General features: G+C 37.3%; 1 protein-coding gene across 2 annotated transcripts in view; it reads left to right on the plus strand.

Annotated features, from left to right (window-relative positions):
- Positions 1–5,966: 5,966 nt before the first annotated feature.
- slc6a1l (solute carrier family 6 member 1, like) overlaps positions 5,967–16,389 on the plus strand; it is a 44,241-nt gene continuing 33,818 nt past the window's right edge. Inside the window, exons 1-4 of one of the 2 annotated variants that reach the window (XM_067426815.1) lie at positions 5,967–6,137; positions 7,655–8,024; positions 10,106–10,237; positions 11,189–11,289. In XM_067426815.1, coding sequence (XP_067282916.1) covers positions 7,787–8,024; positions 10,106–10,237; positions 11,189–11,289 — 471 coding nt within the window. In that variant the 5' untranslated portion in view covers positions 5,967–6,137; positions 7,655–7,786. The remainder of the gene's footprint in view (positions 6,138–7,654; positions 8,025–10,105; positions 10,238–11,188; positions 11,290–16,389) is intronic. The other variant, XM_067426816.1, reaches the window with a different exon arrangement.

The raw sequence follows: 16,389 nt of genomic DNA on the forward strand, positions 1-16,389 counted from the left end.
GTAGAAGCAAGCTGAGGGCCGGGTTTAATGTAAGTTGTACCTACACGTAAATTTTAAATGCGATCATTTCCGAACTGCCATGATACATTCAATAACATTGCCATGATACATTAATTTACAGATCAGATAAACCTTAATGCACATTTAGTGCCTGGGCATTTCACTTTGAAAGTTTTGTGCAACCTACAAGAAGAAACTTCATTTTCCAACTATCCAACTTTTGTTTGAAAAAAATTAATAATAATAATACAAATAACTTAATACAAAATACAGTGTGATTTATCAGTGTAAAGTCTTGTTCCCTTTTGTTTGTGTAGTATATTAATTTAGTTTTAAAGATTTAGATGAATTACAACAAACTTCAAAAATAAAAATATTTTTCTGCAAAAAAGAAAAGTAATATATGAACAAGGATACAGTATATATTATGTCACAACTCTATGGTCTCTTATTTTGATATATTTACATTTAGTCATTTAGCAAATGCCTTTATCCAAAGCGACTTACAAATGAGGAGAGCAATACACGCAACTAAAGCAACAAAGGGCAAAAGCATGCAAGTGCTATAACAAGTCTCAGTTAATCTAGTGGAGTACACATACACTTTTTTATAAACAAACAAATAGAAAAATGAATAGAATAGATAACTGCTAGACTTTATTGGTCAGGTGCTGCTGGAAAAGATGCGCCTTAAGTTGTTTTTTGAAAATGGCTACAGACTCGGCTGTTCGAATTGAGATAGGCCTGCAGAACGCAAGCTTTTGGAGGGTACGTAAGTCTGAACAAGAGGGTTTCAAGATATTGGTGCAGAGCATGGTTACTTTGTAGGCGAGCACCAGTGCCTTGATTTTGATGTGAGCAGCTATTGGCAACCAGTGCAAACTGATGAAGAGAGGCGTGACGTAAGAAGAGTATTACAGTATTCCAGTCTGGCGAGAACAAAACCTTGGACCAGGAGTTTGTAGCCTGCTCTGATAGAAAGGGTCTAATCTTCCTAATGTTGTATAACGGCAATTTGCAGGACCGGGCTGTTGCAGTAATGTGGTCAGTGAAGTTTAACTGGCCATCAATCACAACTCGAGGTTCCTGGCTGTCCTTGAAGGAGTTATGGTTGATGAACCCAAGCTGAATGGAGAAATTTTTATGAAGTGTTGGGTAGGTTTAACCTGACGCGGTCATACTCAATTCTAGTCGGAATATGAGTCTGATACTGCTCCATTGGGCTGTGATATCCATGATTATGGATAAACAATCTTAGCCGGTGTTGTAAAAAAATAATTTAAGGATACACAGAGTACTTACCAACATGATCTTCATTTAAGATAGAAATAGTTAAGGTGAATGCATATACAAACAAGCTCTCCGTTTAGAATTTGAACAAATTCAACCAAGCGCCTTTGATGATGTGCATGATTACGTTACTGTTTATTATCTGTCCATCATCGTCTAAAGCCCGCCCAGTGTGTGTATTTAAGTTCCCTGTGTTCACTCTATCTTTGTCTGGTCTCTGTTATACCCACCGTTATGCCTACCGTTATTGTCGATGCTCACTAAGTTTATGTAATGTGTTAGATGTTCATTGGAAAACCATTTTATTTTGAGTAAAGGATCTTTTGTGTTTGGAAGTCTTGAACTCTCCTCGTCATTGGCATCAACACACGTAACACTTGTGAAGCTGCTTTGAAACAATCGCCATTGTAAAAGCGCTATATAAATAAAGATGATTGATTGAGTGATTGACTTTAAATGTCACAATTGTAACAAATAAAGAAGCAAATAAAATGTTCACAGTGGCTGTTCATGCATTACTACATGTGAACAAGCAAACTGAATGGGTAGTGCATCATGTTTGGTAGTATATTAACAAAATTCCCTCCTATGTAAAGCAGTGTGTGCACTTTGTAATCCTGTTTTGTTGTCACCATGAGCCGTGCAGGTTCATTGTGGACTGTAATTAGTCTGTATTGATTTGAGGGCAGCATACAACAAAGTGATGAAAACCAACTCTGACAACTCCAATTCTGTGCCTGTCGCTTAACGATTGCAGGCAATGACAAACCTAATGCGGGTAACCTCTGATTTGCTGCTGACATTGTGGCTGCATTTGGAGATAAACCCAAGAAAAGTGACAAAGAGTGTGAATTACTATTGTACACCATCTAAAATATCTATTGCCACTCACATTTGTTTTGTTAAGTTGTCTACTGGCAATAGAATTTCCTAAGTCATACTTCTCTTGGCAGCCAGCCTCGACAGATATGCAGAAACTACTAAAATATGCCCTTGAAGTAACAGCGTCTTGGCTAGCTCTATGATATATGAATATTAATTTACAAATACATTAATGTAACACTGTTGATAGCTTTTTCCTGTCCTCACACAATGCATCATACTCTAAATGTTTAAGCCAACCAGAAGAGTCTCTTTAACCTTTAAAGATTGTATGTTCAAATGCAGTCAGTAAAAAAAATTACAGATTTTTTTTTTTTCACATTCTGCCATTTGCCCAGTGAGTGACTGTAGAGGGTTGTGCTTTACACAACATAGACACAAATGAAATGGATGGGGTTCAAATCGGTGTTCTTGGTCAGTTTCCCAAATATTACTCATAGGAGTGGAGCTTTTGAAGCTGACTTCTTTTATGAGAGCTGTCCAGTTCTGTTAACAGGACACGTGGGATTCCCAGGTTACTAACTCAGCATTCGATTGAGACTGGAACGAGGTTGCTTTGGCAGTGGATTACCCCAAACTTTGACCCCATCTTGTCAGCGGACGGATAGTCCTGTGGCTCTTGATTCCTAAATTTCTTTTGCTTTAGAGCACACAGATGAAACTCAGTATAATGTGACATTGTTTGAAGGCGGGTGCCTGATGTTTGGGAATGCAATTGTGTGAGAGCTCCGGAAGGTAATTACACCAAATCATTTTGATGACAAACTTTGTCATCAAAGTTTCAGGCATTTCAGAATGATTAAAGCAACATTTGAAATGGTTTGCAATGAGATTGGTTCGGTGATAGTCCAGTAATGCCATTTCACAAATTTCATAATTAGCATAAATACAATCCCCGCTCATGAGTTACAACTACGGAACGCTGTGGAATCTTCTGGACTTCATTCTCAGGTTTGGCTCTAGTAAATTACTTAAGCGCTAAAGACACTAATAGGCTACATAAATATTCAATTATCGAGTATCCACCAAAGCATTTTTAGCCAGCTAAAAAAAATGCCTGGTGCTCTTCAGAAAACGGCCAGCTGGTGGCACTTGAAGGCGCTTTGCAAGTATAGCGTTTTTCCAGCTGAGATACTTTGGTAGCTATGATACAGAATATCCATGGCAGTAGTGTGTTGCTATTATCGAATTTTGAAGATTATTAAAAATGCAGTAACCAGCGATATTAATTTTGTCATTGTACAAGTAGAATGATTGGTCGATGTAGTATTTGTCCCGCCCCTTCTCCAATGTGATTGGACGGCTGGGAAAAAAAAAGTGCCGCAAAGCTGAACAGGGCAAATCAACTTGTGAAATATTAGTATGATACATAGTGCATCAAAATGCAACGAATGTTAAATTAGAACAAAGAATGTTCAAATATTTTACGCAGGAAGCAGGTGTAAAAAAAAAGTTGTCGTACCAACTAACATTTTGAAAATTTTTGTGAAATTTTACATCAGAGCGGGTCTCGTGTTTCATGAATGAGGCCCATTGGCAATACTTTTTTTATCACTCACAAAATGATGTCTCTTATAAAAAAATAGACTAATAGAAATAAATATTCCCAAAACATAAAGCTTTTGCCCCCAATGTTTCCACTGAGAGGTGCTGTAAGGTTTTGACATGACATTTTGCTTAGCAATTCTTGTTTTATCAGACAACAACATAGCTTCAGGCAAACTCCAACTGGGATGTAGGATGTTTCTTCTTTCCACCCAGACAGATTTATGAGGTGTGCATACCGTTTTTCACTCACACATTGTAATATTTCATATCTTGGCAGAAATAAAACAATAAATCAGTATATAGGTTCGTATGACCTCTCTTGGACCAGATATGGACTGACAGTTCTGGACAGTTTTCCCAGATTTTAAATGAGTAAGACTATTGCTCAACAAAACTCTAACTCTAGATTAAAACTTTGCCGGTAACTCATTTCACGCACTTTGTGTCATCTTGTCTGTGGAATTTATTTGATATATATAAAATGTTTCACGAATAGGATCAAATCCCTGTAGCCATGTTCCACCATCTACTGTTGCGGAAAGTCTTCACAGAAGAGGAGATGTTGTAGTGGCAGTAAAGGGAGGACAAACTTTCTATTAATGTCCATGATTTTATAATTAAATGTGCAACAAGCAAACAAGAGTGTGATGTTTGGGGTATTCTTTGTCATTCCTACATGGAGGTACACCGTTATTTGAATCAGAAAATGCTCTAAATCAGGGGTGTCAAACCTGTCTCCCGGAAAGTCACCTTCCTGCAGATTTTATCTCCAGTCCTAAATAAATACACATGAACAGCCAGTCAGCCTTTCAGCATTAGTGAAATCTTCCAGACAGATGTTTTGGAGCAAATTCGGGCTACACTCTGCTCCAAGGTGGCCCTTCAGGAGCAGTTTTGGGCACCCTTTCCTCTAAACCAAAATCAAAAGCAAAAAATGGAACAAGTATGACCTGGCATTCTTTCGATTTTGGAAATCAGTAGCACATAATAAATTAGTTTTTTTAGGACAATTTTTTGTAGGACTTTCAGTGACTTTCGGGATGCTTGGGTAGCATTGTACAGTCCTGAAAATCCATGTGTGTGACAAGGATGTAGAGAAAAACTCTGGGTTTGTCAAAGCGCCACTCATCGTCATGTGATCAAGAGCAAAGCACTCTGACGTGGACATCTGTTGATCAATGAAAATTTCAGACATAATGGTGCAAGTTGTCCTTTTGAAAGCCTAATTTCTCCTTGATTTCAAACTCACCTGGTACTTCCCCACTATGCACACCATCTAAATGCATTGTACATTTTACCTTAAAACGCTCCTTTCTCTACTGTAAGTGTCATATAGTAGGGACTAGTTGGAACAGATGTGTTGCTACAGCAAACTATACTGTATAGACTCACCATTAGACTTACTAATAAAAGAGTTAATTCTCAATTACTATTTGATAATGTGAGATTTAGTTGATAGCTAATTACTCAATGTATTACTATGTAATTACTATGTTATTACTATGTTATTGTTACAGTACATAACATCTTGTCATTTCACAGTATTATCTTCATTAATATTTTATTTAACACCTTCAAACATGAGTTATGGCGTGTTAAACTGTTGCATTACATCAAGGCCCATCAAGCATTTAATGATTTTTAAATCTATTTTATTCACCTCAATATCTTTTACAAACCAACTATATAGTCAAAAATAGGGGCCACTACCGATAAAGTCATGCCTTTGAGGTCATTTTTCGGAGACATCATGCTGTCTGTATTTTAGGCACAGTGCCTGCTTCATTTTCAAATCCTTACAAGCTCTTTCAATGTTAGAACGGAGCACTTTTCTAAGGGGATATCCCATGGCAACCGAACTGGCACAAGAGTCGCTGCACACAAAAGCACACACTGACACATAACTAATACACACGCACACACACGAAATGCTGGAACACGGCAATTGACACTTATTTGGTAGCCTCGGGCTCTCAGTGTGGTAAAGCGATAATCCTATCAAACAACAGGTCGAAGTTTATTATCTGCAGATCCATACCAGCCACAGGAACACCAGGGCATAGAAGGCCCCTACAGAGAGAGAGAGAGAGAGAGAGAGAGAGAGAGAGAGAGAGAGAGAGAGAGAGAGAGAGAGAGAGAGAGAGAGAGAGAGAGAGAGAGAGAGAGAGAGGAGAGAGAGAGAGAGAGAGAGAGAGAGAGAGAGAGAGAGAGAGAGAGAGAGAGAGAGAGAGAGAGAGGGGAAACTTTTTGCCCTAGCTGGGACATTGGGTCAGTTTCTTTTGGTTCTGTTGTGAATGAAGGCACTGGGTAGTTGGCATAGTCCAACAGTTAAGATCTGTTAAGTCACTTGTGGATACATTTGAGTTCACCTCTAGCTGGTGGCATCTTGACTCACCTGACGGCACGACATCTCAAAGGTACAGTTTTTTCCTTCTCTTATAGTTTGGTAACAATTTAATGAGCTGGGAACTCTATTGTCTATTAAAGCAAGCCTTGTGCAATAAGTCTGTGTTCAATTTCCTCTAAAGCGTGCAGCCATTTAAAAGCTGTTAAAGGATGCAGAAGAAATGTTGGAGATATTTCAAAAACTCTGTGGCCTATAGCAAACTTGACATCGAATTGCTTACTGTGAATTACCATGATTTAATGGCACTGTTTCTAGATGTATAATGACTGCTCTTTAAACGAAAACAAAGACGGGTGGTTTTGTTATGCATTGGCATGCAGGTTGGAGACTTTAAAGGCAGTTCATCATAAATAAAGTTGATAAATTCAACACATCAGTAGGACAGGGATAAGAATTAGTGTCTCCATTAAGTCAATCTGATAATAGGCGCGTCTGTCAGGAAAGTTAATGATTCTCTTGAACTGCCATTTGTCTGTAGAAAGAAGGTGGTTTAATTGACTTTAAAGTGAAATTACAAGGTTGAATAGAAGAAGGGTATTATAGAAGAGTGCGATAGACGGGTGTGTGCTCATTCAGGGGCAAAACAGGTGTCATGTATAGTAGTTGCTTGGCGACACATCATAAAGCCTATTACATGTACTTCTTGTTTAGTCAAAATATTCCACAAACTTGTTAACTATATCATGAATTATATTATATATTCCGACTTTCAAAGTGAAAATGAAGGTTGTTTTAAACACATAGCTGATAGGTCTATAACACGCAATGAGTTTCCATCGCAATTCAGAGGATCTGCTGGATTTACATCACATAAATGCATACATTTTTCCTGAAATACATAAAGTAAGTGGCCAGTGAACTGGGAAAATAATTGAGTAAACTTTGTTTATATAATGTGTAGGCTATCTGATATAAATACAAACTCTATGCAGCTTCATTAGATATGGAATTGGATAATGTATTGAATAATTGTATAGTATTTTTGGATAATATTTCACATACTTTTCCAATGGTAATTTTTGACAACTGTCATCACCACTATAAAAGTATGCGACCATATACGTTGTTTTGCATATGTTTTTACATCGCATCAACTCATCTAAACAAGTTTAGCGATTTTCAACTTTTTCATACATTAAACAAGATTGAATTCATTTTATTAAGCCAGTTTCCTGTAATTTAAGTTGAAATTACTTAAGCATCCAAGTTGCTTGTACTTAATCATTTAAGGCAGCACATCTTTGGATTGATGTAGCACAATTGTTCTGTGGAATCACATTATCCATGTCTACATTGCAATTTTCTCACATATGTACACATTATGGTAACATAACCACATTTGTTTATAAGACATTATACTATTTCAGTACCACGTGCAGTTCTGATCAATGGTTTACTGCAGATAAAAAGATCTAACCTGCATTGATTTCACAGTAAAATTCTAAATGTAGTATTTACTGTAAGCTATCACTGTTAAATATTTAAAAGAATCTTGGCTTTTTTACAGTGTAACATAATTTTTCCTAGAAATCCCATTTGAAGTATTGTGTTTGAACATTCAAACATTCAGAGTCAGTAGCCCTGCACTCATCAACTCGATAATACAGTACTGGACTGAGGTGGATTATTATCTGACTGTGGTGTGACGGTGTTCCTGTGATGGGGAAGACTGGCCAGAGCACGGTGGACCTCAACTCACCCTCAGACGTGAAGCAGGCGGTCCCATTTGAGGACCTACTTCACAACAGTGGTCCAGTAGAAGAGGAGAAGGAGAATAAAGTACCAGATAGAGGAACGTGGAAAGGAAAATTTGACTTTCTGCTGTCCTGCGTTGGATATGCCATTGGGCTGGGAAATGTGTGGAGGTTCCCATATCTTTGCGGAAAGAATGGTGGAGGTAAGAGAAGACTGACAAAGTTATTACATTTAGGCTACTGACAAGACATGCCTGGTTGGATCAATAGGGTTTCCAAGTTTTTGCCATGGAGGATATAACATTCCTGTCAATCAATCAGATTTTAGGAGTAGGTTCGAGGTTGAGATTGGGGTTTGAATAACATTCTTGTCAATCAATCATTTGCCTCTGATTTTAAGTCTAGTTAATGGTTAGTTTAGCTGTGGGATAGGTATACAACGAAGTTTGAAAAGAATAGTGTGCCTGGACCAAAAAAAAGTTTGAGAAACATTCCTTGCTTGGTAGATACAGGCTTAAAACACTGATACAATGACCTAGAAGCTATGTGTAATTTACATTGTGGAATATCGTCCCAGTTTGAAAAGCAGCGTGTTTCCCAAAAGCATACCAAATATGGTTGGAAGTTCCATGTGCTTCACGAAATCATAGTTCCAACAAACATTCACAAACAGCATGGCAAATTGGTTAGAAAGATAGTTATTATTAGGGGTGACCCCTAATAGTCAAAGATTCGATGCATCGATATGCAGGACCGGATTCTACCACTGATCTCATGGTCGAATCTTCGCTGGTGTTATGAAACGAGGATCATACCATTTTGGCAATATGGGGGTGCTCAATATTAGTGTTATAAAGACGTGTCGGGGGCCGTGGCGCTGAGCGATCGCCCCTTTAAGGGCACTGAGCTTCGCACCGGACGCGCCGTGCCTAAAATTCGAACACATATACAACGACGCCGGCATTCGACGCCTGTCCGCGGCGATTAAATGTATATCAAATCGTGAATGTACATCATGATTTCACCCTGTGCTACAAGATACACTCATCCTGCAGCTCTTCTGTCAGAAGTCGATTCAAAATTGAGCTTGCGCGTATATAATGTTCACGTCTGCCTGGTGTGAGATCCTGAGACACGGCGCGGAGCTTCAGTCCGATGTGAGACCCCCTTTAGGACAATTGGCTTAAGGACGTGCATATAAACGCACTCTTTTCCTCTCTAGGCAGGTATTTCGTAGTGGGATTGCGTGTATTGCTTATAATTGCACTCATTCTCGCAGATTTTGTGCTTACACGCAAAGTGTGGACACATAAAACCACCTCTCAGAATGAGTTCTTTTGCTGCTTATTGTGCTTAAACAGTCAAATGCACACTGACTAATGTCAAAATGCCGGTATTGGCGAGTATTCACATAAACACTGTCATGTTTAAGTGAATGTAAACAGTTGAGAAAGAAAACGCATGTGTAACAGTATAACGGATCCTTGCGTCAGGTCTGGTAAATTATATATATATATATATATATATATATATATATAAATCATTATAGACCTTTTATTTGTCAAATGAAAGTAGTGTTTTTATTTATTTATTTTTTATATATATACAGCAATATTCTTTCATGAACTTGATTTCAAACAGATAAATTACCAGAAGTTATTACACCACCGTCTGCGTGACAATGTCCTTAATGCCCGTTCCATTTTGTTGAACTAATACGGTTTGAATAATGCATATGTGATAAAGTCGCTAATGATTTTGGGAAACTGCATGACCGGCTAGTTTATTTCTCCATGCATCATATGATAGTTAAACTCTGTTATTTGGTTGTATGGGAAATGCATCCCTGCAGGAATGGTCACTAACATGTTATATTTATTGTGCTGGTCTCTACCTTGGGATGTTGGTGTGCCTTGGATCTTACCAGATTTCTTAACTAGCTTGACCAGCAAGTCAACCAGCCTTAAAATCCTGAACATTTTAGAAAATAAATAAAATAAATGACTTTCTAATACATTTCAAAATACATTTCAGTTATCCAAAAGATGATTTACTGAATGGCACACAGAATCGTGCTCCAGAATTGTTTCTTAGTGAGCACTAAGATGATATTAAGAGTTCTGCACCATTAGGCACTATGTTTTTAAAGGGAAAATATAGATCAATCCAAAATGAATGTTTAATGGCAAACATGAAGATTAGTTTGCCATTAAAGTCATGTCTGAAAAAAAAAATTAAAAAGGAAAAAACATTATAAGTGAATGTTGTATTACTTTGTCTTTAGGAGCTTTCCTCATCCCATACTTCACTACTCTGGTGTTTGCTGGTATCCCGCTCTTTCTGCTAGAGACGTCATTGGGACAGTACACATCAGTAGGGGGGCTGGGAGTATGGAAATTAATACCCATGATGAAAGGTGAGAAATATGTACCCATACTTTACCTATTTGGGGAGTTCTTATTAGGGATTTTCACACTTGAAATACGTAACAGAAAACCCGGGGTAAACTGAATCCAGTGTGAAAAAGCTCTAATAATTGAGTATTATTGCCTCACTGTAAGTTTTTTACCATCATCAAATTGCATTCTGTTTGAGCAGCCCAACTTTGTTATACCATAAACCAATGTCTAATGGCGTGAGATTGAGGTGGAACTACCTTTCATCAACAAATGGCAGATGGGGTGTGTGTTTGAAACTTTTGAGTCAATAATTTTGTAGTTCTATTTGGTGACTCAAACAGTGCAGATAGTATTATTAACTTTTTCAAAGTCTTGATTTAGTTTTTTGGGGGTCTACTAGAATAGATTTTCATGCTTGAATAGTCTCTGAATAGTTTTAGATTGTCAGTGGATATGACAATATTGATTTATTTGGTGTTGGACGACTATATCTGCAGAGAACAATTTATTTATTTGAAAGACCAATCAGCTTTTGCCATGTTGTAATAATGTGATTGCCAGAGGATTGCATAAAACATCTGCATCTGCCTGTGCCATTTAGAGTTTTTAATGAATGAACTAAAAAAGTATATATTTGGAAAAACCCTAAGTCTAAAATTTAATTAGCCATTTTTAAACAAATAAAAATACTACCTATTGGCAATTCTAGAAACACACAAACTTGTGGGCTTTCTGAAGGTTTGCCTCGTCTACATTCAATTCTATATCAAGTTCTAAATCGCATGCTAATCTTACTATTTCTGCAAACAGAAGGGATATTCAATTTAAATATAGTGGTTGTGTCTAGATGGTTCTCAGAAAGTCACATACAACATTCATACACTGTGTTTATCTGGCAAGAGTTTTTCAGAGTGAGTTTTTTATGCTTTATCACTTGAGGTTTCACTAATAAGCTGCTCTTGTTTTAGGTGTGGGGCTGGCTGCTGTAGTTCTGTCCTTCTGGCTCAACATCTATTACATCATCATCATTGCATGGGCTCTCTACTACCTCTTCAGCTCTTTCAGAGCAGTGAGTGTCCATCAAAAAGCACAAATACACCACTGTGCACCCCCCTCCCCCATCTATTCTTGAAAATACATTAAAAAATGTTCCAACATGTTCAGTTCCCAGTTCATATACTGTATCATTAGAACAAAAACGTACATACAGTAAGGTAAAAAAAAAAAATGTATTCAGCCACCAATTGTGGAAGTTCTCCCACTTAAAAAGAGGAGAGAGGCTTGTAATTTTCATCATAGGTACACTGCAACTATGAGAGACAGAATGAGAAAAAAATCCAGAAAATAACATTATCTGATTTTTTAAAGAATGTATTTGCAAATGTGGAAAATAAGTATTTGGTCACCTACAAAAAGAGCAAGATTTCTGTCTCTCATAGACCTGTAACTTCTTTAAGAGGCTCCTCTGTCCTCCACTCATTGCCTGTATTAATGGCACCTGTTTGAACTTGCCATCAGTATAAAAGACACCTGTCCACAACCTCAAACAATCAGACTACAAACTCCACTATGGCCAAGACCAAAGAGCTGTCAAAGGACACCATAAACAAAATTGTAGACCTGCACCAGGCTGGGGAGACTGAATCTGCAATAGGTAAGCAGCTTGGTGTGAAGAAATCAACTGTGGGAGCAATTATCAGAAAATTGAAGACATACTAGACCACTGATAGTCTCCCTCGATATGGGGCTCCACGCAAGATCTTGCCCCATGGGGTAAAAATGATCACAAGAATGGTGAGCAAAAATCCAAGAACCCCATGGGGGGACCTAGTGAATGACCTGCAGAGAGCTGGGACCAAAGTAACAAAGGCTACCATCAGTAAGACACTACGCCACCAGGGAATCTAATCCTGCAGTGCCAGACATGTCCCACTGCTTAAGCCAGTACATGTCTGGACCCATCTAAAGTTTGCAAGAGAGCATTTGGATGATCCAGAAGAGGATTGTGAGAATATCATATGGTCAGATGAAAGCAAAATATAACTTTTTGGTAAAAACTAAATTTGTCGTGTTTGAAGGAGAAAGAATGCTGAGTTGCACCATACCTACTGTGAAGCATAGGGGTGGAAACATCATGCTTTGTGGCAGTTTTTTTCTGCAAAGGGACCAGGGCGACTGATCCATGTAAAGGAAAAAATTAATAGGGCCATGTATCGTGAGATTTTGATTAGAAATAACCTCCTAACATCAGCAAGGGCATTGAAGATGAATGTGGCTGAGTCTTTCAGCATGACAATGATCCCAAACACAACGCCCGAGCAACGAAGGACTGGCTTCCTAAGAAGAATTTCAAGGCCCTGGAGTCTCCAGATATCAACCCCACAGAAAATCTTTGTAGGAAGTTGAAAATCTGTTGCCCAGCAACAGCCCCAAAACACCACTGCTCTAGAAGAGATCTGCATGGAGGAATGGGCCAAACTACCAGCAACAGTGTATAAAAAACTTGTGGAGACTTTTGACCTCTGTCATTGCCAACAAAGGGCATATAACAAAGTATTAAGATTAACTTTTGTTATTGAACAAATACTTATTTTCCAGCATAATTTGCAAATAAATTATTTTAAAATCAGACAATGTGATTTCTCATTCTGTCTCTCTCGTTGAAGTGTACCTATGATGAAAATTACATTTTACATTTACATTTAATCATTTAGCAGACGCTTTTATCCAAACTGACTTAAATTACAGGCCTCTGTCATATTTGTTAACGGAGAGAACTTTCACAATTGGTGGCTGACTAAATACTTTTTGTCCCACTGTATTTAGAATATTGTTCTATTTATTTAAAGTATAAAGGAATGAAGAAATTAGGAACAGCATTTTGTCAAATTATGAATAAGCACCATGCTCAGTATTGTGCGATGTTTACAGAATGACTGACTGTATTTTGTATTTTTCTAACTCAGCCTTAAAAAAATGTAAGTTTGTTTTATAATATCCATTGATCTCTGAATAATAATTTGATCACTTAACCCTGGTGCTCTTCGGTCAATTCTGACTGAAACATTTTCTGTCTTGAAATTTAGATGTTGATCTAGATCAGAATGATATGAAACTTGGTGACTTTTCTAGCATTAGGTATGTAAAACACAAAAATTTGGGTCATGATTCGAGCATGCTAATTGGTTGTAATGTTTTTTATTTTTTAAAAATTTTTTATGTAGCGTTCATTGTCCTCGATCAAAAGCAACCAGCCATAGGAAATTAATGGGAAATCGGCAATAACACAAACATTCTCAGAATATTTGTGTTTATAATCTACAAATCGGCCACAATGCTTAAAAAAAGTACACAGCAGTAAAGGGGTGACACTCTAAAACTCACACACACATACACATACACAACCAGCCATAGGAAATTAATGGGAAATCGGCAATAACACAAAAATTCTCAGAATATTTGTGTTTATTTTTATTTATTTATTTATTTATTTATTTATTTATTTATTTATTTATTTATTTATTTATTTATTTACTTATTTACTTATTTATTTATTATCTTTATTTAACCAGGAAAGTACTCGTTGAGATTAAAAATCTCTTTTTCAAGAGTGTCCTGGCCAAGATAGGCAGCAGTACAACCATACATACAACACAGAATACACAATAACATAAGACAACTAAAATAGCAGATACAACAACCACAAATCCTTAGCATATCATGCATAACAACTACAGCCAGATGTGGCTGCTTCCAAGTCAGTTAATATCCTCTTAAAAGTAACCAATGAGACAAGCTTATTAAGTTTCAAATGTTTCTGTAACTTGTTCCATGCAAAGGGAGCAGCAAAGTTAAATGCCTTTTTCCCCAGCTCAGTTCTAACATTTGGTACAGATAGAAGAACAAGATTCTGGGACTGAAGATTGTAAGTCCTAATATCTTTTACACTGATGTAGGTCAGAAGGTAGGAGAAGACCTAAAATAGCCTTATATATAAAAACATACCAGTGTTGAAGTCTCCGTGTTGACAGAGAAGACCATCCAACATGTTCATACAGTTCACAGTGGTGAGTGAGGACTTGTAACGGATTCACAGAGGCAGGATTCAAAAGTAGTGATGGGACATCTGAAGCGAGGCTCCGGAGCTTGTGTCGAGCAAAAAGGGGCGTTCCAGATGAAGCCCCGATTCGAGGCTTGTATCGTTTCCGTGAAAATCACGTGACGATGACAAACGAGGCCTCGTTTTCCTTTGAATACGTCATTGCTTCATTCTGAGTATCGCTTTCGGACAAAAGTGGTTCGAAACCTCGCGGCTCTTGTGGGGTTTGCAGTAGGCATTTGCATTGGTGTTGAGGTGTTGGTTGTATGTAGTAGCGATATCATTATATATCATAGCTTGTATTATATATTATACTACATTTTACTTAGTTTAGTAGATTATTAGAGTAAATTATACATAGTTCATTAGATTAATAGAGTAAATTAGCCTATATCTAGTTGTATATCTAGTAGTGTGTATACTACGTAATTATAATTATAATATTTATTATATATATTTTTAACATGAATGTATAACCCGGGGACATAAAAGTTCCCCCAATTGAAGAATCACCCATATATATATATATATATATATATATATATATATATATATATATATATATATATATATATATATATATATATATTAGTAGTAGGCCTATTGTTATTATATATATATATATTATTGCTATTATTATTATTATTATTATTATTATTATTATTATTATTAATAATATTATTATAAGACTAGACTGTATTAGGGAAAGCTTTCCCATCCCTGTTGCAGTTTGCTGTTCCACAATTCCAGTCCCATAAGCACTGCACTCACAATAATTTATTTACAATCATTCTGGGCATTCACTCATCACTAACCCAAAGAACTACTGAATAGTTGAACACAAAGTTGTGTGTTTGTGTGAGTTGTGTGTGCATAGGTTAATACAAGCAGAGTAAAATACTTTATTATGACACAGGCAATAGAAAAAGGGTGTGCCCACACTATGATAATTTGGTTGCTCAGGATGAATAGATTTGTGTGCGATGCATTGCTTTGCACAGCAGGTGTCACTAGGGAGCACACTGTTTCATGAGGCTTCAGGTAAATGAACCTTTTGGTGAACCAATGGGCTGGAAAGCCTCAGTGGTTCAGGAAGCCTCATTTGGCCATCACTATTCAAAAGCAAGTAATTAGTTTATTTGACGGATAGTGTCACAGAAGTCAAAACTCAGAACACTGAAGAAGTCCGGATAAGACAGAGCAGTGAGAGAGGCTCTGTTGGCGACACGGGCAGGCTGTGAGCAGCTGTGACTCGGGAGGTCGGTACAGGTAATCCGGGAAGGGATCCAGCGTTTCACGGAAGGGGGAAACGACAACCAACACGGAGACACAAGGGGAAACATCCAACAACGCTCTGACAAAGACAAGAGAGAAACAGAGAGACTAAATAGGGTGAAGGTGATGAGTTGCAGCTGGTGCAGGTGATCAGCCACAGGTGTGTGATGAGCCAATCCCAGGCTCCGCCCTCACCTACATTCAACACGCACCCAAGAGTGAGACAGGGAATCCATGAACCGTGACAGGACTTTAAGACCAGTGATGAACCTCAAAGCTCCATGGTATATAGTATCCAGTGCATGTAAACATTGAGACGAAGCGTGCATATATAAAACATCACCATATAATAGACATAAAAGTACCAGCAACTAACCTCTTTTTAGATTCGAATGAGAGACAGGATTTGATTCTAAAATAAAACCCTAGTTTAAGTTTTAATCTTTTTGCCAGCTGCTGAATATGAGAAGTAAAAGAAAGAGATTAATCTATTAAAATACCGAGATATCTGTATTTAGAAACACATTCAATCTTCTTACCCTGAGAAGTGATGATTGAAGGCAGATTTAATTTAGATTTTGAATTTGAAAAAAGCATTACTTTTGTTTTTTTCAGCATTTAAAACAAGTTTTAGATCATTAATGTTTTTTTGAAGCATATTAAAATCAAATTGTAATTGGGAGAGGGCCTGGACTGCTGTAGGTGCTGGGCAATACAGTACAGTGTCATCTGCATAAAAATGAAAATTTCCTTTCAATATGTTATGATTTATGTCATTTATATATAGAATGAAAA

The sequence above is a fragment of the Pseudorasbora parva genome, chromosome 20 (assembly GCF_024679245.1).
Source record: "Pseudorasbora parva isolate DD20220531a chromosome 20, ASM2467924v1, whole genome shotgun sequence".
Taxonomy (NCBI): Eukaryota; Metazoa; Chordata; class Actinopteri; order Cypriniformes; family Gobionidae; genus Pseudorasbora; species Pseudorasbora parva.